Below are 19,971 nucleotides of genomic sequence, written 5' to 3'. Positions count from 1 at the left end.
TTTCTTGGTATGGTGGGTTTGGGTTGCTGCGGGGGGGGGGGGGGGGATTGTGGTTGTTGTTGTTGTCGTTGTTATGGTCGTGGTTGTGTGTAGTGTGTGGTGTTGTATGCGCCGGCGCAGGACAACTTTGATATCTTGGGATCTAGATCTGAATGTATGTGTATATGCTGACGCAGATCTATGTAGACGAGAAAAAGGAGAAAGATCAAGGAAAGAAGGGCGCTGCCTCGGGTATATGTCTGATATATGCAGAAGGATAATCTCGAGAGGTAGGTCCACCACAGAATGAAGTGTTGAGAAGTGTCAACAGAATGGAGTGTTGGTCAGTCTCAATATGCAGACTCAAGCTTATGTAGAGAAGAATGTCAATGACCGACAAAAAGAACGCAGAAAGAACAATGAGTGAAAGAACGTTGCTGGCTTGCTTGCTGAACAATCCCCTTCACCTCGCCATTCACCTCTTTATATCCTTCCACGGCTCCCAGACCACCCACCCTCAGCACCTATTTTTATCTTCTTCAGAAAACCCCTCCTCTCCAGGTTGAAACACTATAGCGTGAGTTGACCAAGTAGACCTTGCATCAGCAAACGCGCGCGAAGAGAACCTTGAAGTCAGCCACTGCCACTGCAGGAATCCGATGGGTTCTGCACACTCCTACGGCCCGTTTCAGATCGACAGGCGGCGCTTACAGTACCTAGTAGGTAAGGTACTAGGTAGACACTCCCCACTACCCAAGTGGTTGGTGCACACAAAGCGCCCGCCTTAGCAGTCGGTGGCTGGATTCCAATCGATCCTCGCTTGGCGATTAACTACAAAAGTTCGAAACCTTTCAGCTTCCAGAGTTAACCGCCTGCCTCCCTTGCAAGGCTTCTTTGTTCATCCCATTCATCTCGATCTTCTCCCTAACACAACTGCTAACTGCTACCTAGACAGCATATACACCAGACAGCTGCTACTAAACCAGGCTAACCTGCCAAACCTGCCAAACCTCACATCTGCACATGCCATCAGACCTTATTATTGATAGTCAATCAACCAAACCTTATTCCTATGCAACTATGCAACCCAGTTCATCCCCCATCCTTCCAATATGTATCAATGTTGAAACACAATGCCAATTGGACCAGAAACCATGCATGACGCTGACGTGACATTCATCGACCAGAGCGGGGATTCATTCCATGCAAAACAAGAAAACAAAACAAGGCTAACAATCCATCATGCAGGACAAAAACAAAACAAACCATTAAACATCAAGAGACAACGACTCAAAACCGAACAATCGCAATGGCGGCTCACTGGTCACATACCCGAGCGCCATCGCTTCTTTGTCAGGGCGGCCGCTTCTCTCCGTCAACAACCCCTTTAGCGCCCGACCCCGTCGCCGCCACTTTTGGTGCATTACTCGGTGGCATGGCGCCCTTAGCACTGGTCGGTGGAGCTAAAGGTGGTGGTGCTGGTGGGCTTGGGTCCGCCTCTTCCTCATGCTCGTTGCTCCCATACTCATCCTCATGGGTTCCAGCCCCGCCTCCCATCGAAGAGTGGTCCACAGATGCGCGATCGTACCCATGATCATAGGTTGCCGGCTGAGCTGCCGCCTGCTTAGTGGCATTCTTGGTCGCCTTCTTGCCCTTCCGACCTTTCATCTTGGCTTTCTCAAGCAGCCGCTTCTTCTCTGCTAGTCGCTTGCGCTCCTTACGATCCTTGATTTCGTATTGCCGAATGAGGGCCTCCGGTGGGCGTCCAAAGATACTCTCGTACTCACAGAACTCACAGATCCAGATGTCCTCAATGCTTGGGGGATGGTGGAGATTTGCGTACTGCTGCTGGATTTTGCGTTGACGCGCAGCCAGGGCGTAGATGCTCCCTGGCGATCGCTTTTTCTTCCTGGCCGCCGGGGCTTCACCCGTGCCCGCTTGTGCTTGCTGTGCTTGGTGCTGAGATTCTTGCGAGTTGGGTTGAGCAGCCATGTTGGGGCTCGTTTGTGTTCCCTGAGAGGGACCCCTCGGGTTCGGTGCGGCAGCCGGGAGAGACAAGGGTGAGCGGTGGTGTGGGGGATACGAAGTCTGGGGTTGGAGCGCCATGCCTCTCGAGGAATCGGATTCACACGTGAATGTGAATTGTGTCTTGGTAGGCGTGGGAGTTTGTTGCTCTAGCATGCTAACATGCTTGGGACCGGTAGGGGGAGGGGCAAACGCGGACGCGGCAGCATTGGCAATGGCCGTGGAGATGATACCCTGGTCGGGCTTCTCGGACGAGTCACCTAAAGTACAAATAAGCAAAGGTTTGGTCGACCGGGAGACGGATGGTTGCGTACCTGCAGGCCCAGGGGAGGACAACAAACCGTCGCGTCGGCTGGGGGTCCGAGGCCAACTGATCGGTGAATGAAGCGAGAAAGAGTTTCGCCCTGTGCTGCGATGCGGTTGACGACCGAGACGACCTCTGCCGGCCCCGGAAACGCCACTGGAGATCGGAGACGCGGGGCTCCCGGTGCCGTAGAATGTACTCACATGGCTGCTTTCACTGGCCGAGGAGGGTTGGACCGAGCTGGCTAGCCCCATGGTGGAAAATTCAGGAGAAAGGGTGGAATGGTGGCTCCCGAGACTGCCCGGAGTTGGAATCTTGCGTTTCTTTTTGTTGTTAGTGTTCTCAAACGCGTCGTACCCATCAGGACCCGCCGAGGACGACTTGACGGGCGCCCGGTCCCCGTTGGTGGGGACGGCCTGGGGTTGTGCACTGAAGGCCGACGGGGACAGAGAGGACCCTCGAAAACCGGCACTTCGTCGAACAACTACAGGCCCGTCCTCATCGCCGCTCTCCAGCTCTATTCCGTTCTCGTAATGGAGGTGGTCACGCTCGGGGCTCTGATCACGACCTTCACTCTGTTGCACGTACACCTTCGTGTCATGTACAAGATCCGCGCCATCCACCGGGGTCCCATAGAAAAGTTGTGTTGCCGGGGCCGGAGGGAAGAGGATCGAGTCGGCCGCTTCGGAGGACAGGCGAGAGCGAAGGGTACGCCTAGGGAGAGGACGAATTAAACGATCCGGGTAGACAGGAGACGGTGTATCAGGAGCCGCATTGAACATCCCATCTGCGGGTGAACAGTATCAGCAACCCAGCAGCCAGCAGACCCTCCAACCTTCCTCCTGTGTGGCCCGCCTCGGGGGCAATTTCCATTATTTGTACGCACCAAGAACGCCAGGCGTTCCTTCTCCCGAGGAACAGATACCGTTGGTAAAAGACATACTCAACGTAGCAGTCATGCTGCAAGATTCTCGACTCGCTTCAACCACAGTCACGGCCGAGACGCCGTTTTGATTCTCCGAACAACCAACCCCAACGATATCGCCCGCGGTGTCTTATTGTCCCAGCTTTTTTTGGGTGATGCTAATGGTCTGCCGCCAAAGGCCCTCCGAAAAGGTTGATTTCGTCTGACCGACAGGGAAACGGCGATTTATGAGGGAGGGTGGGGAGGAGGAAGAAGAACGGCGGGTTGTTCGTAAACCGGCACTGATTTGGCACCCACACTTAGTTGTCATGTTTCCCCTACGTTGGCAAACGGAACCACACGATGTTTGACCGGACCGCTGCCCAAGCGTGCATCCAAGGTGTCCATTTCCACCAGACCTCAACCGCCAGGGCAAGTGCGAAAGAAAATGCCGAATGAGCGTAAGGGACTCACATTGTTGACCATGCACTGGGACCGCTCATGCAGACTTTGACTCAGCCCGAGGTGTCGGTAGGGACAGAGCACTGCAAGAAACGAGACCAACCCAACCCCGGACCTGGAGATTAACTCGGAGGGAGGGATAGGAATGTATTGAAAGACCCCAGCCAGACAAGTGAGGGCCGAATTATATGGGGGTGAATTAAACCTGGGGAGAAAGAAGAGGGGGAAGAGGGGGAAAAAGACATTAAGGTATAGGGGACGAAGAAGGCGGAGGGGTGGTGGAATCGAATCGTCGGTCGATAATTATTATGAATGACCAATAAGTAATCCGCTTTCCCTTTCTAGAGGAGCTGCGGGTACCTCAGGTGGTGGTGAATGCCTGAGGCATGAGAGCTCCAGGCCGTTAAGAGCTAGGCCATTTTTAGTGATGGCCCCACCCGACCAAAGACTCAACTAAACCCAGTCCCAGCACTTTTCTTGCTTCGTCATCTCACCTGGCACCAACTTGACTCAGCCGGCTCGCTCGATATACACTGGACTGGCCTGGTACCTCCTCGTGCTTTTATCCTACGCAACTTTGTCGAATATGATATCCACCCCAAGCGAAGGAATACTCGAGTATTCCCGAGTCCTGGACCATCCTTGCGATCTCTATCGACCCGTGCTAGCATAGCCAGACAGTCGCGGTGCCGATTACCCAGCTTCAAGCGAACGGTCACACATTACTTGCCGCTTGCCCACAAACTGACAAAGCCACCTGCTCCCTCACCTACGTTCTTTTGAGACCCCGATTCCTCACAAAACATATACCCGATTTGATGGATATCTGGGGGATTAGGACAGGTCGAGTAGTGGGCAGCGAGGAGGCAGCGATGCAATTGTTGTCCGGAAGAGGATTGTCTGACATCTTGGTTGAATGGGAATGTAGTCATGCCAGTTTGACTGTGGGATGAATGACAGCTCATTGTAAAATGCCGTGCTTAGAGGCTTGCAGCGTACGTATCATTCAGACTATCCCCCCACCCATTATTTTGTCGAGCAGTAGAAACCCTGTATCTGTACTCCGTAGGATATCTTGCAACGTTTGGAACACGGAAAAAGAGAGACGGAATGATGGACCAGGCATCTCGTCATCAGGAGATGTTGGTGACAGAGGTGCATGGAAGGTAAGCGGGGTTCCAGGACACTGGAATGAGTGCTTTCGTCGCATTCCTCCCCGAGCACCTGATGCGCAAGAACAAGACGAAAGAGAAGAAGCTGCGGGTAGAGGAGGGGAAAGTGAGAGCTAAGATCGGGATTGAAGAATAATCACGGTATCTAGAGAAGATAATCCCGTACGACACGATACAACGCGACAGATTCGCGAGAAGGAGGAAGAGACGGAGAAAAGAGGAGGAGCGGGGAAGAAATGACTCTAAAGCCAATGCGCGTTGACCGCAAGCGAATCCCGCGCGCAGAATTGAAAGCAGCGCCCGTAGTCAAGCAGTCGTCGGTCCCGTTCCGGCGGCCGTCCGTCATTTGGTTGGAGTCCGTCCGTTCCTCTCGCCCTCCTCCTCCTCCTCCTCCTCTTCCTCCTCCTCTTGCTCGCTCGCTCGCTCCCTCCTCTGCCTTCTCCTCTTCTTTTGTTCTGCCGAATCCTCTCCCCACCTTTTCTCTCCCCTCTGACTATGTAGTCCTCGGCCTGAAGTTGAGCTTGCAGGCGTTGTTCTAGGATCGTTCCCTGCTTTGGTTCCCAATTGCCAGCTTCCTTTCCTTGATCTGCCCCCCGGCTTTTTACTCCCAGCATCCTCTGATCGTCTTTCCCACCATTGTGGGCGTCGTTCTCGAATCCCACCACCTCCCACCCGTGTGCGACAGCTTGATCGTTCACGGGCAGGTGTGCTCAGCTTCTCCGCCGTGCTCCAACCTCTATCTATATCTTTTTTCTCCTCTATTTTCCTATACGCACGGCTGGGGTCTCCTGCAGAGTTCTCCCGCTATTTTTATCCTCCCACCACCCTCCTCCCACCATGACGCCTCGGCGCTCCTCTCGTGCTCGCACCTCACAACCATCCCCAGCCATTCTACAACATACCAACTCCTCCAGCTCCTCTACCTCGATGACTCGCGAACGAAGTACTCGCTCCCACCACAAGATCTCCTCCCCTCAGCGATCTTCCACGAACCGGTCCCAGTCGATCGACGATGCCGACATTGGCTCGAAAGGTGACTACAGAGAGACGCGGCAGCGCCAGCGTGCTCGAGGGGAGGAGGACAACGATCAGATGAAACTTGCCGACGGTGACGACGACGACGGTGAAGATGAGGAGGACGAAGAAGAAGAGATCACTCGCTGTCTCTGTGGACAGCAGGAATACCCAGGTCTGCCTCCCTCGCGTCGAGAGGCAATTGGTCGCAATGGACTGCGTGGCGGCATTAAAGACGAGGCCCTCTTGGGTCTCTCCGCAGATCCTGCTGATTTGATGTCGGATGACATCGGCAGCATGTTCATCCAGTGTGATTCCTGCAAAGTCTGGCAGCACGGTGGCTGCGTGGGTATCATGGATGAGGCCATGAGCCCCGATGAATATTTTTGCGAGGAGTGCCGAAAGGATTTGCACAAGATCCTCAATGAGATAAATGGGTAGGTTCACAGCTTTGTTTTGGCTTTCATTGCTAGTATTTGTTGCTTGCGTGCACTTGTGTTGGCAGCTTCTTTTTGTTTTTGCTTGGTGGGACTGCTCGCTGCTGTGAAATTTTTTGCCGCATCAGCAAGACCAGTAACAGCTGCAAAAACTGGAGATTCTGTCTTTGTTTGGATGGCAGTCATCTATGGGCCCAGGTTTCTTCTCTCCTTCTATGCTTTCTGCTCACAGTAACACAGATCATACTCCTCCCAATATCTACCGGTCGCCCCTCCTCCTCCCTCCACTGCCGTTTCATCGAGAGACTCATCGCGCGATAACTCCCGTCGCAATAAAGACACAAAGTCACGATCGAATGACGCAGCTATCAATCCCAAGCGCCGATCCACAATGAATAGCCGGGACGCAGCATATGATGAGGAGGAACAGCTGCGGCGTGCAATCGAAGAGAGCAAGGAAGAAACGAAGCCTGGAGATGAACTTGCTGCACGGAGGCCAAAGAGAAGCCGCAGCGATAGCGAAGCGTATGTCATTCCGATTGCTGGTAGCGTCGTCATCAACTGATCTGAGACAGTCAAAGGCAAACCACGAAACGCCAACGCACGAGCTCACCCTCACCTGGCGCCGTCTCCAAAAGCAATCCCGTGTCGCAGCAGGTCTCAGAAGATGAGTCCAGGGCCAAACCAGTCAATAATGTAGCTCGCAGACAACGGGCTGCATCGCGCGGACAGCGCGACAAGGATCTTAAGGATACTGAAGAACCTGAGCCTGAACCAGCTGACGCCGCAAACCGCAGGAAAGCCAGGTCCGACAAGGCGAAAGATGGTAGGTTGTGTATTCCATGAGTACATTTGACGGAATTACTAACCCAGGCAGACGAGGCAGAGTCCGAAAATGAACCCGGCTCGCCAATCAAGCCAGTTGCGACCGACCCCGAACCCAAACCTCCCAGCCCTGAACTCACCCCCGCCCCTGCACCAGAACCGGCACCACCGCGCCCCGCCACTCGCAAATCGGGCCGTCCTCCTGCCCGTCGCGGTGGCCGCGTGGGCCGCAATCAATACACTCGGGATCGGGATATGAATGGAACGGACTCCAACTTCTCGACCCGATCTCCGCGACGCGGGCAGTCGCACGACATCGGCAGCGATTCGCCCAGGATCAATGGCATACATTTACACAGTGGAGAGTCCGGCAAGCCCAGTCGGCCGCGCTATGTGAACCAGCGCACCACCATGAACGAGATGAAGAGACGCGTGACGGCTATTCTCGAGTTCATCTCACGGATGCAGATCGAAATGGCTGTGGCCGGGGAGAGCACGACGCCTCCCAACAACGGTGCCGCCCGAGTCAATGGCAGTCTGTTGGAGAGTGCCCTGGCGCTGGCCGTTGGCGACATTGACCCAGCCAGCGCAACAGCCTCAGACAACGATGCCGCCAGTGGGCCGACGTCGATCGAAAAAGAGAAAGACTTCAAGGAACTGAGTAGCGTTGAAATGATGGATGTACTCACGCGTCATCTCCTCAAATGGCAGCAAGAGTATGGCAAAGTGGGAGAACGCTGATCACGTTTCTTGTTCCTTTCTTTTTCTTACCCTTTTCAGCATCTTGGGAGAAAATACATAAGATACCCTTCATCTCTGGTTGCACTTGCGTGGGGACATGTATAATATGGGAGCTTCTGCAGACAGCATCTTTGGGACTGACTGGATAGAGATCGGCGTTTTTACGAACTGTGTTACGGGAACTGGTACCTTGCTGAGAACTTTCTTTTTTTTCATTGAGGCGGCGTGATTGGATATTGCTGCAGCGGTCAAGCATCAAGCATATTTGCTGCATAAACCATCATCTCGGCGCTTTTGTTACGTGTCACGGGTGTTGAGGTTTTTGTCTTTGTATGAGGATGTTTCTGCGACTCGCTCGACTTCTTAAGTGGGTTTAATTGCTTTCTTGAGCTATAGCTTATCTGGATGACCCTTTTGCTGTAGCTGACTTCTAATCATGGTGCGTGGGCACTGGGCTCTTTGCTCGCTATGGTAGATAGGAGTGTATCTCTCATCATCTGCACCAGTGTCTCCGATCTTGAAGAGTGTAGAGTGTATCTCTCATCTGCACCAGTGTCTCCGATCTTTAAGTGTGTAGCGTACATGTTGCAGAGCCTTCGCGGCCAGGCGCCTGCCCAGAGAAATAAGAGCCCGCTCATGGAGTCAGCAAAACGATGTCGTTACAGATGCAGGTACAGTACAAGTACCTTGTCATCACGTGCCGGCCGTCCGAGTATCCTTGGCCACGTGACCCAGCGAGTCACCATTAGCTCCTGCGTAGTTTACCTTCCACCTTCCAACCACCAAGAACTTCAAAGTAATCCCACATTGCCCCTTCCCCTGGACTGCTTCGAACTGTGATACTATATACAGCAGGCCACCCGATAGGTAATTAGCCAGCCAGATAAGAAAAGCGCCACACAATCCACCCGTCGTACTCGAATCTCCGAGTTGGGTTCCGGTATATATAACCACGCCGGAGGAGCATGAAGCTGCCGCGTGCTAGACCCGCGGACCTGTGTAAGGAACCACCAAACTGTAGGTTTCTGATGGGAGCTGGTTTGTCGAGCTGATAATACATACCGAGTCGAGTCGGGTTGATCAAGCATAGTATATCCTGCTAGCTAGTGCGTGATCATCGTGTTCGAAAAACGACTCGACCCGACAGGACCTTGGCAGGATGACCTGCTCCGGGAGCTAGAGCCTGTGTTTCAGACCTACGGACCACACCAGAGGTACCTCGTCCTGCAGTGGCTCAGCTCTGCTGCGATTTCTGATCGAAAGAGAAGAAAGAATGGGGCGATGAAGAGTCGGGGTCTGGATGGGCTTGATCAAAGAAGGTGGGGGAGGATTATTGTGCTTTGTCCTTTTTGGTACTTTCCTTTCATGCTCTTCAGACAGAATTGCGATGGGAATCTTGCATATAGTTTGAGCCGGGTGGATGGCGTGGGGATATACTGTTGGTGCGAGGAGAGAAGAAGGGAAAGGGGGGAGAATGAGCTATAACCTACTGAGGGTGCCTGGCATGGCATGAGAGGGATGTCGTGATGAAGTATATGGGGCACGGGGTAGGAAAAGGTATTGAATGTCACCTTTAGTCTGGATATATACAAAGAAGACTTTCGATAGTATAGATAGAAACATAGGAGATTGTGCTGTCAATCGATTGAAAATGTATGAATATCATTGTTGAGAAAATACCACCTGAATCAGCAGTAGTACTCGTCACTGTGCGAGAGACCACGTGCTTTCCTGCTCTCACTTCACAACATGTATGGCAATTCGAGAGTACACTTGGACTACTAGTGGACTACTCCTGGCTCTACAAGGCAACACTCCCCCCCGGAAATAGATCAACCACCCTCCCGAAAACCGGGCCCATCCGTGCGGGGCAGCGGGAAAGAACCGCGGGGGGGAGGGAGTGGGGCAACGGCAACCAGGCCTGTATATCACATCCAGTCAGGTAGCGCGAAATTGGGGTTATAGTGCATGATGGTGTGCCGGAACGCCAGGAACAAGACGATATAGATAGTCGCATCGAGCCACGCGTAAAAACCACCCCTTCCAGAACTCCAAGTCCTCCCATAGGCATACGTTTTTCCACAACATGTTTGATACCGCGCAGAGCAACCAATTAACGGGGCCTGCGCTGCCCAGACCGAACCAGATGAGGGCGAGGTGCTCCGCAACGGGGTCGGCCATGGCTACACTCCTCTGTCAGGTTACTCGCGCAGGGGAGATTCTGGCCTGTGGCGAGGATATGGATACAGGAATAATTGGGGGTGACTACTGAGTAGGGCACAGCGGGGTACTGATCGGTTGGGTTGATGCAGGGGAGTACTGTACCAGTTGTCTTATATAGACATAGGGCTATCGATCTGTGCAGCTTTTAGGCTTAGTTTGGGACGGAGATCTTCAGCTATGCGCTTTGAGAGGAAGGAAGTGAAGACATGCTCCGTAGGAGATACCGGGATTGGGCGGGAAGTCTCGCTGGAAGAAAGGCCAGTCTCATGGGTGACTTGGCGGTATCGGGAATGGTCCCTTTCATTTTGTATATGAGCTAGACTGAATGATTGAGGCTGAGATAGTGCGAGGAATTATGTTGTTGGTGTGAGTAAAGGGAGCAAAGAAGGAGAGCAGGATGCCGTATACTGAGGGTGCTTAGCATGGGAGGGATGTCTGGACCAAGTCCTGTACACGGCACAAGCTACTTAGAAGATAGTCAGAAGCACTTTGAAGCTTAGAATGAATAGATACGAAGAAGAGTTGGAGAGTAATGTAAGTATTCTTCCGTGAAAAAGCCGAATAGGTATAAATGTCAAATGCCAAATGTCATAATTTGGAAAAAGAAAACCCCACTTGAATCAATCTACAACCACTGATACAGCAGAGCTTTCTCAGCAGTAAGCAGTGCAAGAGAAATCACTTAAGCAGATAGTCTAGCGCCAGGCAGGTTGATCGTGGACTGAACAACACATCCCCCCCATCCTAAATAAAAGAATTATCCTTCCGGCAAACGGGCCCATCCGCGCGGGGCAGCGGCAAACAACGCGGGGGGAGTGGGGCTGGAGACCAGCATCATCTTCAAAGACAGGTCGTCACATCAATGAGACGACAATGAGAACAAATAGTTTCACCAGGATCCACTTAGAAAGCCAGCCAAACCAGTACCCTTCGTCGCCGCATATATTGAACCCCATCCACGCCGCGGGCATGCAGGTCAACAATCCGAGAACGCAGGCGGCGCCGAAAGCGAGCCAGATGGCCATCAGCTCCCCGGCCAGCCATTCTCAAGGTACTGGTGTTGCCATTCTTGTTAGGCTTTCACGACGGGGCGATTCTGTTGTGGGCTGTACCAGCTTGCTCACTCACGCGAGGGTCTAGATCCCAACATGTAGTCTTCCCTGAGCCGTGCCCCTCTCAATGCACACAGCATCTCCACCACTACAATCCATACTAAGCCCCCAACAACCCTCTCACACCGTCTCCACAACAAAAGCTAGATTATTATCCACATCTCAGTATTCTACTCCGTTCATCCCCCAAAACACCCCACCTCAGCAGCCACCATCGACGAAACCCCAACACCAACCCCCCAACACCCCCCAAACCCAAGAAATACATACTAAACCCACACCCCACCAGAGCCACTTCATCAAAAAGTCCATCCAAAATAACCTGTCTGCGTGGATCTGCAGCCAAAAACCCCATAGCAGGGCTCGGCTATCAGCCCTGCAAGTGCTGTCTCTCTCAACAAGCACCCCGTATGGTCTAGATGGAGACGACGGTTGTGGGTCACCTAACGGTTTCCTGCTTCAGACCTGGGTTCGAACCCCAGTACGGGGGAATTTCTTTTTTGGCGGCCCCTCGAGGAAGGGATGGTGTCATGGGGATGTCATAATGTTTTCTGAGGGGGAATGGCACGGAGGACAGGGGGGGGGCGGGGTGATGTCAAGGGCTTTGGTTGGGAGCATCGCGGGGGGTCCACAACTGAAGTTTTGAGTGGGCGTGGGTGAGATGCAGTCTCGAGGCAGGAGATCTCGGAAGTAGCACTACTAATTGCGAAGAAGAACGCTATGTGAGGGTCTGATTTGGGGGTTTCGTGTGGTGAGGTGAGGACGTCATCGCTGGAGAAGCCAGCAGCTATCGCGGCAATGGGAGGCTGCTGCTAGATTAGTGCTAGTCGATCCGTCGAGCCATTATCGAGCACTACAGTGAGCTCACCAGCTCAAGCAGAGTAGATCTGGGCCAAAAGGTCTGCTACGGTGGGATAGGTTCTATCTGAAGACGTCAGCGATGGAGCCTTGAATGAGAACTTCCATCCCGATTGGGAAACTTGCGTACAGCCTCAATTCTATGTCAAGTGACCTTGTGCACTGCGTCTGTTCTGGTTGACGCCAGTGTCCTGTATAGGAGCGATGGTTTCTTCGCGATGGATGCTTGGAAGTGGCTGCAAGGGATGGGGCTGCAGAAACCCAAATTGGAGAGAGACTGCGGCTGCCATCCCGGCCAATGGCTCGCTTACAGAAGGTAGTCTAGATAGTATAAGATACGCTACCAGTCTGCTTTACAAGTCGGCTCTAAGCCCCAGAGAATCAATTCAATATATCACACACAGAGTGAATATCCGCTATTATATCTTACTTCTATACCTATTGACTGCTATACATCATGACTATTACAATTCAAACCACTGGGAAAGAGAGCGAACATACTACTGTGCCCCAGCACGATGGCCATAAAGACAATGCAGCACCAAAGTTTCGCTTGTCTCACCCAGCTAACCTGCCTGGTGTTGCACCGGAAAAGCTGGAAGCTCACGCACTATCCGCCTGGGCGCTTTTGTTGCACTTTTACAACCGTCAGGACAATGTGGCCTTCTTGTTTCTTCGGAATGAAGCACAAAAAGAGGATACATCCATAACAAAGTCCATCGCCTCGCACCAAGTGTCATATGACATCCATGAGGATCAGACCCTGCAAGAGCTTCTGGATCCTTTGTTTAATGTAAATAAGGCCGCGAGCTCGGAGAGTCAGCAGTCGATGTCTGCAGTATTCATCGACCAGAACCAAGATACATCTCTGGAGCAAGTCATCGCGGAGCATAAGGTATGGCCATCAATCTGCCTCAAGTTCATAACTAATCTGAATCTAGTATCAAATGATAGCCAGTCTTCATCCGACGAAGATGGGAGTGACTGCTCGGATATACTCCCATGCCCGCGAGCCATCAGCCGATCTGTCAGCCGTTGTTGAAGCATATAAAAACATATGGAAGGCGATGACAGACATTCCATCTTCGAAGATAGCCCACCTCAATCTTGCCACAGAATATGATATCAAACAATTCAAGAAGTGGCACGCGGACCTGACCCCAAGATCACCGGGAACAATCCATGGATTGATCAATCGACACTACCGATCAACCCCTGAGAACATTGCGATACGCAGCACCACTGAGAAACTTACATTCCAGCAGCTTGGCGAGATGTCTGCGGCAATTGCCCACGAGCTAGCGGCCAGAGGCATCAAACCAGGCAGCAGAGTCGCAGTCTACCTGGAAAAGTCCGCATGGGCGATTGTAGTCATCATAGGTGTCCTGCGTGCAGGAGCAGCTTTAATTCCGCTCGATGCTTCATGTCCGGGGGACCGACTGGCCTATATTGCCCAGAAAACGGAAATCCAAGCATTGATCACCCAGACAAAGCTCACCGACAGAATCAGCGAGTCCGTTCGTCAGAACATCGAGGTCATCACACTCCCCAGCCTAATGCAGCTACAAGCCCCAGAGGGCTGGCACACGGAGACGGCCAACGACCCTTGGCAGGTTGCGTATATCATGTTCACGTCCGGAAGTACAGGTAAGCCCAAAGGCGTGGTGCATATACACCAAGCAGTCGCTGGAGGCTTGCAAGATGTTACCGAGGCCTTGCACATGGGCTCGGATACACCCCAACTGCAATATGCTTCGTTTTCATTTGATGCCAGCATTCTGGAGATTTTTGGGCCTTTGATTGTTGGGGGGACTGTTTGTGTTCCATCGCCGGAAGAAAAGGTAGAGGACCTGCAATCAGTTATGCGCAAGCTCGAAGTCACAGATGCCACCTTGACTCCAGCAGTGGTCGCCCAGCTCGAGCCAGCAAGCTTGCCTTCGCTCAGAGAAATTTCCATCGGAGGCGATGCGCCAAGCTCAAACATTCTTCGCAATTGGTCTCGACACGTCACGCTCAATAACCTATACGGCACCACAGAAACATCCGTGTGGGATACGATCAAGACCGGCATGAAGTCAGACGATCACCCTAAGAGTATTGGGAGAGGCATCCGAGCCAATTGCTGGGTTGTGGATCCAGACAACGTGGAAAGGTTACTCCCCATCGGCGCTATAGGCGAGCTACTCATTCAGTCTCCATATCTCGGGAAGGGTTACCTGGACGAACCAGACCAGACTTCATCAGCATTCATTGAAACTCCGAAGTGGTATGCTCACTTCCAAGACACCGCAGGGGTTCCAATGTATAGAACCGGTGATCTTGCTAGGCTCGATGCTGAGGGCGATGCCATCTTTATTGGTCGCGAGAGCGGCTTCGTTAAAATCCGCGGCATGCGTGTTGAGCTGACTGAGATCGAGAGAGTCATTGAATCCGTGATCGCTCCGCGTAAAGCTGCAGTCGTCCTGGCCAGCGTTGACGGGAAAGAAGAGAATCAGTAGATTATGGCTTACGTCGAGACTCCGCATGATATCATTCCGTCGTTGGCTGACGACATGCATGCGGCACTGAAAGGACAATTGCCTTCGTATATGATATCCACGGTATTTATACCCATCGGGTTAATCCTATTGACCGAGTCGAAAAAGAAAGATAGACAGCGTTTGCGTGCATCAATTTCTCGAATGAACGGCACAGAGCTAGTTGCGCACAGACCAGGAGCCTCTTCCATGACACAGTGGGAGAAGATCGATCCGAGAAGAGAGTTCGCCGTCAAGCTTAGCAACATAGTCGCAGATATATTAGAAGCCAGACAGGATCCTGTCGCTGAGTGTCTCCGAGATCATGACTTTCCGGTCTCAAGTGTAGGGCTTAATTCCGTTGAAACGGCGCAACTAACCGGGATCATGCGACGAGACTGGGGAATGGAAATCAAGGTTGAAAAACTGCAGGAGCCAGGATTGACAATCGGGCGACTTGAAGAATTATTCCACAGTAACGCCGGAGCGGCTGACAATGAGACGGCAGTGGATATCCTCGACGAGCTAAACCATATCCTACCGCAAATAAACTTGGTGCCTCACCACACCAAGAAGACCATATTTGTGACATCAATTACCGGGTTCCTTGGAAGTCAAGTGCTGCGCTGTCTACTAGCGGATCCCAATGTCGGACATATCGTAGGGTTAGTCCGGGCAAAAGAGATATCCGAAGCCGAGCAAAAGATCCAATATCATGCTGAGATCGGTGACTGGTGGACGGGAAGTCTGGACCCGCGTGTCGAGATCTGGCTTGGAGACTTGAGCAAGAAAAGACTGGGGCTGTCTGCTGAAAAATGGAAGTGCCTCACTGGAGAGTTGAGCGAGACCCGAATTGATGGCATTATCCACAGCGGAGCGAGAGTCAACTGGCTTGACTCTTATGAGAGTCTCCGACCGGCTAATGTCGACAGTACCGTGGAGGTTCTTTCTGCTGTGGCGATGCGATCCAGCCCATGTGCTCTGACCTATGTCTCAGGCGGGTATCTTCCAGCAGCGGATGAATCAAAAAAAGACATCGCGAGGAAGCTTGAGCATGCCAGTGGATATGATCAGACCAAGATGTTGTCGAGGCTGTTAGTGGAGCAGTACAACGACAACGTCTACAGGCTTGAGGACCCATATCTTCCAACCGCTCAGACGATTCAGCCTGGCTATATTGTTGGAACCAGGACCGAGGGTGTCGCTCATACGGAGGACTTTCTGTGGCGGCTTGCGTCCAGCATTCTCAGTCTTGGCGCGATCAGCGAGGATTTGACCGACGCGCACATTCCTGTAGCTGGCGTTGATCAGATTGCACGATTGGTAGTCGAGAGCACAACTAGAAGGACACCCCAGTCTAAGCGTGACGTCGACTGCTGGGATGGGCTCACGCTAGGTGAGCTATGTGCGATACTGCAGCGGGAGACGGGGATTACGGTGAAGACCACGCTACACGACGAGTGGATGCGCGCACTAAGCTCAGACGTCAGTTCTAGATCCGACCATCCATTTCTTCCGGTGCTGCAGTGGTTTGAAGACAACCAGTGGCAGTTTGCGAGCAATGTGGTGGATGATTCTCATGAGCCAGTCTTTGAGCGGGAGGAGATTGTGGAGGCCCTTGTCAGAAGCGTATCATATCTGGTGGAGACTGGATTCCTGCCTTGCAAAGACAAGAGGAAGAAACCAGAAGGGAGTGGAAAGATGCCGAGATTCAAGAGAAGTAACTAGATAAGAGACAGAGGAGGACGAGAGTCGAACAGAATGATTGTTGATGAGGCATGACCGAGTAAGAGTAAGTAGATGTGGTAGATGTGATGGGCAGCCCCGCCCCGCGGTAGTCACGCCGTCCGTCGATCATGCGACATCTTTTGCTTCTTGCTTCTTGCTTCTTGCTGCTTTCTCCCTTATACTTACTGCTTTCTCAAATCCATCGGATGCATCATCCTCCCCTCTCCATCAATACGATTTGCTGGTTCTTGACATGGCATGATCTGCCGTCAAGGTATTTCCGTCATTTTCGGTCAACAGTAAGCAGATTTACTTGACTTGATTTGCCAATCGTTGAATTGATTCTCACGGGGCAGTGCTGCAGGCCCACTCTAACCACTGCTTAAAGTATGCGCATCGGAGACATTCTCAATGCATGAAACGGCTTATCCTGTCCCCAAATCCAGTTGCCCTGCCTTGAAAATGCTGGATTGTACCAGTGATCTGATATGAGTAAAGCCGACTGGTGCCACTGGTGGAGCCCACCTTGGAAGATACTTTTGCCTCGGGCAAACTTTGCATCAGAGGCTTTCCAGGCACTCAACGCCATTGACGGATACGCGGCCAGGGCCCCACACTTTCTGGTCTGATTGCACAAATTGTGCTGCTGACAAACCTGCACAACCATGATGTGCCCTGATTTTAGCCACATTCGGGACGGAGACTTATACCGAAAGGGGAGGTGATCAAGGGGGCCCGCCCTGGATGAAGAATGTTCGGCAAGTTGGGTCTGCTCCATCAGCTCTTTGGATGCCGAATTTCGAGCGGTTGAACATCTCCACTCTGGATTTCAAATCATGTTTCCAACGGATTCTATCCAGGCCGTATAAAGGTCGCTGGTCGTCCGGTTAGGCCCTTATCAGTCTCAGTGTGGCATATTCCAAGACATTTTACACATCCTCACCATGTCTATCCCCGACGTTGATATCGCGCCCGCTCCGGGCATCTCCTACTTCACCCCCGCTCAGGATCCTCCCGCAGGTACGGCAGCCAATCCTCAGACTAGCGGCAAGCCGGTCCCCAAGCTCTATCAGCCTCTGACCATCCGCGGTCTTACTTTCCAAAACCGCCTCGGTGTAAGTGGTGTGTCTGCATGCACTTAATGGGCTAATAGCTGACTCTGCGGTTTCTAGCTTGCGCCCCTCTGCCAATACAGTGCCCAGGATGGCCACATGACCCCCTACCACATTGCCCACCTGGGTTCGATCGCCCAGCGGGGTCCCGGATTGATGATGATCGAGGCGACTGCCGTGCAGCCCGAGGGTCGTATCACCCCGCAGGACGTGGGTTTGTGGAAGGACTCGCAGATCGAGCCCATGCGCCAGGTCGTCGAGTTCGTGCACAGCCAGAACCAGAAGATCGGAGTGCAGTTGGCCCACGCCGGACGCAAGGCCAGCACCGTTGCTCCTTGGATCTCGACCGCCGTGGTTGCCACCGAGAAGGTCGGCGGGTGGCCGGACAACGTCAAGGGACCCAGCGACATCGCCTTTGCCGACTCCTTCCCCCAACCCAAGGCGATGACCAAGGACGACATCGTCCAGTTCAAGAACGACTGGGTTGCTGCCGTCAAGCGCGCGCTTGCGGTCGGGGTTGACTTCATCGAGATCCACAACGCCCACGGATACCTTCTCTCTTCTTTCCTGTCCCCCGCTGCCAACAACCGCACCGACGAGTACGGTGGCTCTTTCGAGAACCGCATCCGCCTCCCCTTGGAGATTGCCCAGCTGACCCGTGACACGGTCGGCCCCAACATGCCCATCTTCCTCCGCATCTCGGCTTCCGACTGGCTGGAGGAGGTCCTCCCCGAGCAGAGCTGGAACAACGACAGCACCATCCAGTTCGCCCAGGAGCTGGTCAAGCAGGGCGCCGTCGATCTGATCGACATCAGCTCCGGCGGTGTGCACGCTGCCCAAAAGGTGAAGTCCAGCCCCGGTTTCCAGGTTCCTTTCGCCGCTGCGGTCAAGAAGGCTGTTGGTGACAAGTTGCTTGTGTCGGCGGTTGGTGCCATCACCAACGGTCGTCAGGCCGAGGAAATCATGGAGAAGGACGGCATTGACGTGATCCTCGTTGGCCGTGGATTCCAGAAGGACCCCGGCTTGGCCTGGACCTTCGCTCAGCACCTGGATGTGGAGATCTCCATGGCCAGTCAGATCCGGTGGGGCTTCACGAGACGTGGCGGTACTCCGTACATCGACCCGTCGGTGTATAAGCCGTCGATTTTTGACATGTAATGTGTTATAGATTGTACATAGACAAGCGTTGAACATACAGTTGCTCTCAAGAATTACTATCAGAATTTCTGAACTCTCTTATTTTCCGTCTTGTCATCAAACAAGAACAGTAGGTGTCGCCAGAATCATAGTTCCCAAGCCCCCATCCCTTCAAACCGACACCACCACCCGGGATGACCGACAGACTCTCACATCCACAGATCTATTCTCTCTGCATTCCCATAAGCTAGTCAAAACATCATCATCTATATTTACCAACACGACTGCAATGATAAACGAAATCTTCCACCAAAGCCAACGCAACCAAGTACTGTACAGCGCATCTCACCCTCTTCCACAAATCAAGCCCCTAATCCTTCAAACCGGGCGTCTCCCCCACCCGGAACACATACTTGACCGCACTGGCCTTCCCATCCCGCAAATCCCGCATCGCGCCCTCGACCCCCAACAGCCCCTTCTCGCGGACCTCCCACGGATGGCCCTCGAACGTGCCCTCGGCCAGCGCCCTTCCAAACCACCGACAAAACACAAAGCACAGATCCCTTGCGTCCGCCGCCCCGCCCACCTCGTGCGCACTGCTCACCCACGTGTTGGTCTTCACGCCGGGCGATACGTCGTACGGACAGGGCAGCACGTAGTTGACCTGGCCGCCGGGCGCGACCACATTGCGGATGACCTCGGAGCTGGTCTCGCTGACGATCGTGTCGAGGATGTGTTCTAGCTTCAGTTCCGAACCCTGGGAGGGGGATGCGGCAGCGAGGGCGGCCTTCACGCCTGCGATGGTCTTGGCTGCGCCGTCCCGGTAGTCGACGATCGCGTCGCCGTGCGCCGGGTCCAGGAAGCGGGAGATGTAGCTGGCGCCGCGGCCGGCGATGGCGATGATGGGGTGGATGTTGCTGAGGCGGGCGAGTTTGATGGCGAAGGCGCCGACGGCGGTGCTGCCGCCGTAGATCAGGAGGGGGGTGCGCTTGGTGGCTGGGGCTGGGGCTGGGGGCGTCCAGGGGAGCGGGAGGCGGTGGTGGTGGTAGAGCGAGACGATGGCGGTGAGCGCGGCGAGGGGGATGGTTGCTGCTTCTGTTGGTGTGTTAGTTTTTGTGTGTCTGTGTTTGCCATGGGTTTGGGTATGACCCAAGGAAGGGGGGGGGGCCAGGGTACACACCCTCGAAAGACACCTTGGCCGGGATGTGGAAGGTGGTGTGGCTCCAGGCGACGGCGTATTCGGCGTACGAGCCGCCGGGGGCCAGCATTTCGTGGAAGGCGCCCACGCGGTCTCCGGGCTGTTTGGCTGGTTAGTTGCGTTTCTGGCATACCATGATGGATGACGATGCTTTAGGAAGATGGAGATGGAGGGCACACACCTTGAACTCAAACACATTCCCGCCCACCTTCTCGACCACGCCC

General features: G+C 53.4%; 6 protein-coding genes and 1 pseudogene across 7 annotated transcripts; 3 read left to right on the top strand and 4 right to left on the bottom strand.

Moving 5' to 3' along the window:
• Positions 1-837: 837 nt before the first annotated feature.
• Positions 838-3,247, bottom strand: BO95DRAFT_440865 (uncharacterized protein). Its single transcript, XM_025586058.1, has 3 exons — positions 3,195-3,247; positions 2,319-3,095; positions 838-2,264 (listed from the first exon to the last, which is right to left on the bottom strand). Exons 2-3 carry the CDS (start codon positions 3,088-3,090, stop codon positions 1,333-1,335), a joined length of 1,704 nt encoding a protein of 567 aa, XP_025444351.1. The 5' UTR covers positions 3,091-3,095; positions 3,195-3,247; the 3' UTR covers positions 838-1,332.
• An 892-nt stretch (positions 3,248-4,139) lies between these two features.
• Positions 4,140-4,829, bottom strand: BO95DRAFT_440864 (uncharacterized protein). Its single transcript, XM_025586057.1, has one exon. The coding sequence runs from the start codon at positions 4,637-4,639 to the stop codon at positions 4,397-4,399; it is 243 nt and encodes an 80-aa protein (XP_025444350.1). The 5' UTR covers positions 4,640-4,829; the 3' UTR covers positions 4,140-4,396.
• A 434-nt stretch (positions 4,830-5,263) lies between these two features.
• BO95DRAFT_440862 (putative transcriptional regulator (Cti6)) lies at positions 5,264-8,235 on the top strand. Its single transcript, XM_025586056.1, has 4 exons — positions 5,264-6,297; positions 6,538-6,822; positions 6,873-7,123; positions 7,175-8,235. Exons 1-4 carry the CDS (start codon positions 5,684-5,686, stop codon positions 7,861-7,863), a joined length of 1,839 nt encoding a protein of 612 aa, XP_025444349.1. The 5' UTR covers positions 5,264-5,683; the 3' UTR covers positions 7,864-8,235.
• An 18-nt stretch (positions 8,236-8,253) lies between these two features.
• Positions 8,254-10,044, bottom strand: BO95DRAFT_429880 (uncharacterized protein; the record flags this gene model as incomplete). The annotated part of the gene is made up of 6 exons (XM_025584913.1): positions 8,254-8,379; positions 8,446-8,473; positions 8,926-8,966; positions 9,064-9,299; positions 9,354-9,441; positions 9,937-10,044. The coding sequence occupies 6 exons, from the start codon at positions 10,042-10,044 to the stop codon at positions 8,254-8,256; spliced, it is 627 nt and encodes a 208-aa protein (XP_025444348.1).
• A 1,558-nt stretch (positions 10,045-11,602) lies between these two features.
• On the top strand, positions 11,603-11,688 carry BO95DRAFT_t92 (annotated as a pseudogene). The gene has a single exon. The product of its transcript is annotated as a tRNA-OTHER (tRNA).
• A 1,435-nt stretch (positions 11,689-13,123) lies between these two features.
• Positions 13,124-16,300, top strand: BO95DRAFT_358005 (acetyl-CoA synthetase-like protein; the record flags this gene model as incomplete). Its single annotated transcript, XM_025582383.1, has 2 exons — positions 13,124-14,527; positions 14,555-16,300. The coding sequence occupies 2 exons, from the start codon at positions 13,124-13,126 to the stop codon at positions 16,298-16,300; spliced, it is 3,150 nt and encodes a 1,049-aa protein (XP_025444347.1).
• Positions 16,301-17,229: 929 nt separating this feature from the next.
• Positions 17,230-19,817, bottom strand: BO95DRAFT_358067 (uncharacterized protein; the record flags this gene model as incomplete). The annotated part of the gene is made up of 3 exons (XM_025582388.1): positions 17,230-18,613; positions 18,963-19,638; positions 19,730-19,817. 3 exons carry the CDS (start codon positions 19,815-19,817, stop codon positions 17,230-17,232), a joined length of 2,148 nt encoding a protein of 715 aa, XP_025444346.1.
• Between the last annotated feature and the right edge of the window lie 154 nt (positions 19,818-19,971).

This window comes from Aspergillus brunneoviolaceus (assembly GCF_003184695.1).
Source record: "Aspergillus brunneoviolaceus CBS 621.78 unplaced genomic scaffold BO95scaffold_18, whole genome shotgun sequence".
Classification (NCBI taxonomy): Eukaryota; Fungi; Ascomycota; class Eurotiomycetes; order Eurotiales; family Aspergillaceae; genus Aspergillus; species Aspergillus brunneoviolaceus.
This window is presented reverse-complemented; position numbering and strand designations above follow the sequence as displayed.

Bases quoted from the DNA above. Each gene is read 5' to 3' on its own strand.
- BO95DRAFT_440865 (XM_025586058.1), bottom strand. From the start codon at position 3,090: ATGTTCAATGCGGCTCCTGATACACCGTCTCCTGTCTACCCGGATCGT. The intron at 2,265-2,318 runs GTACGCAACCAT...TTTGTACTTTAG, and splicing joins GTCCTCCCCTGGGCCTGCAG to GTGACTCGTCCGAGAAGCCC.
- BO95DRAFT_440864 (XM_025586057.1), bottom strand. From the start codon at position 4,639: ATGAGCTGTCATTCATCCCACAGTCAAACTGGCATGACTACATTCCCA.
- BO95DRAFT_440862 (XM_025586056.1), top strand. From the start codon at position 5,684: ATGACGCCTCGGCGCTCCTCTCGTGCTCGCACCTCACAACCATCCCCA. The intron at 6,298-6,537 runs GTAGGTTCACAG...ACAGTAACACAG, and splicing joins ATCCTCAATGAGATAAATGG to ATCATACTCCTCCCAATATC. The intron at 6,823-6,872 runs GTATGTCATTCC...GATCTGAGACAG, and splicing joins AGCCGCAGCGATAGCGAAGC to TCAAAGGCAAACCACGAAAC.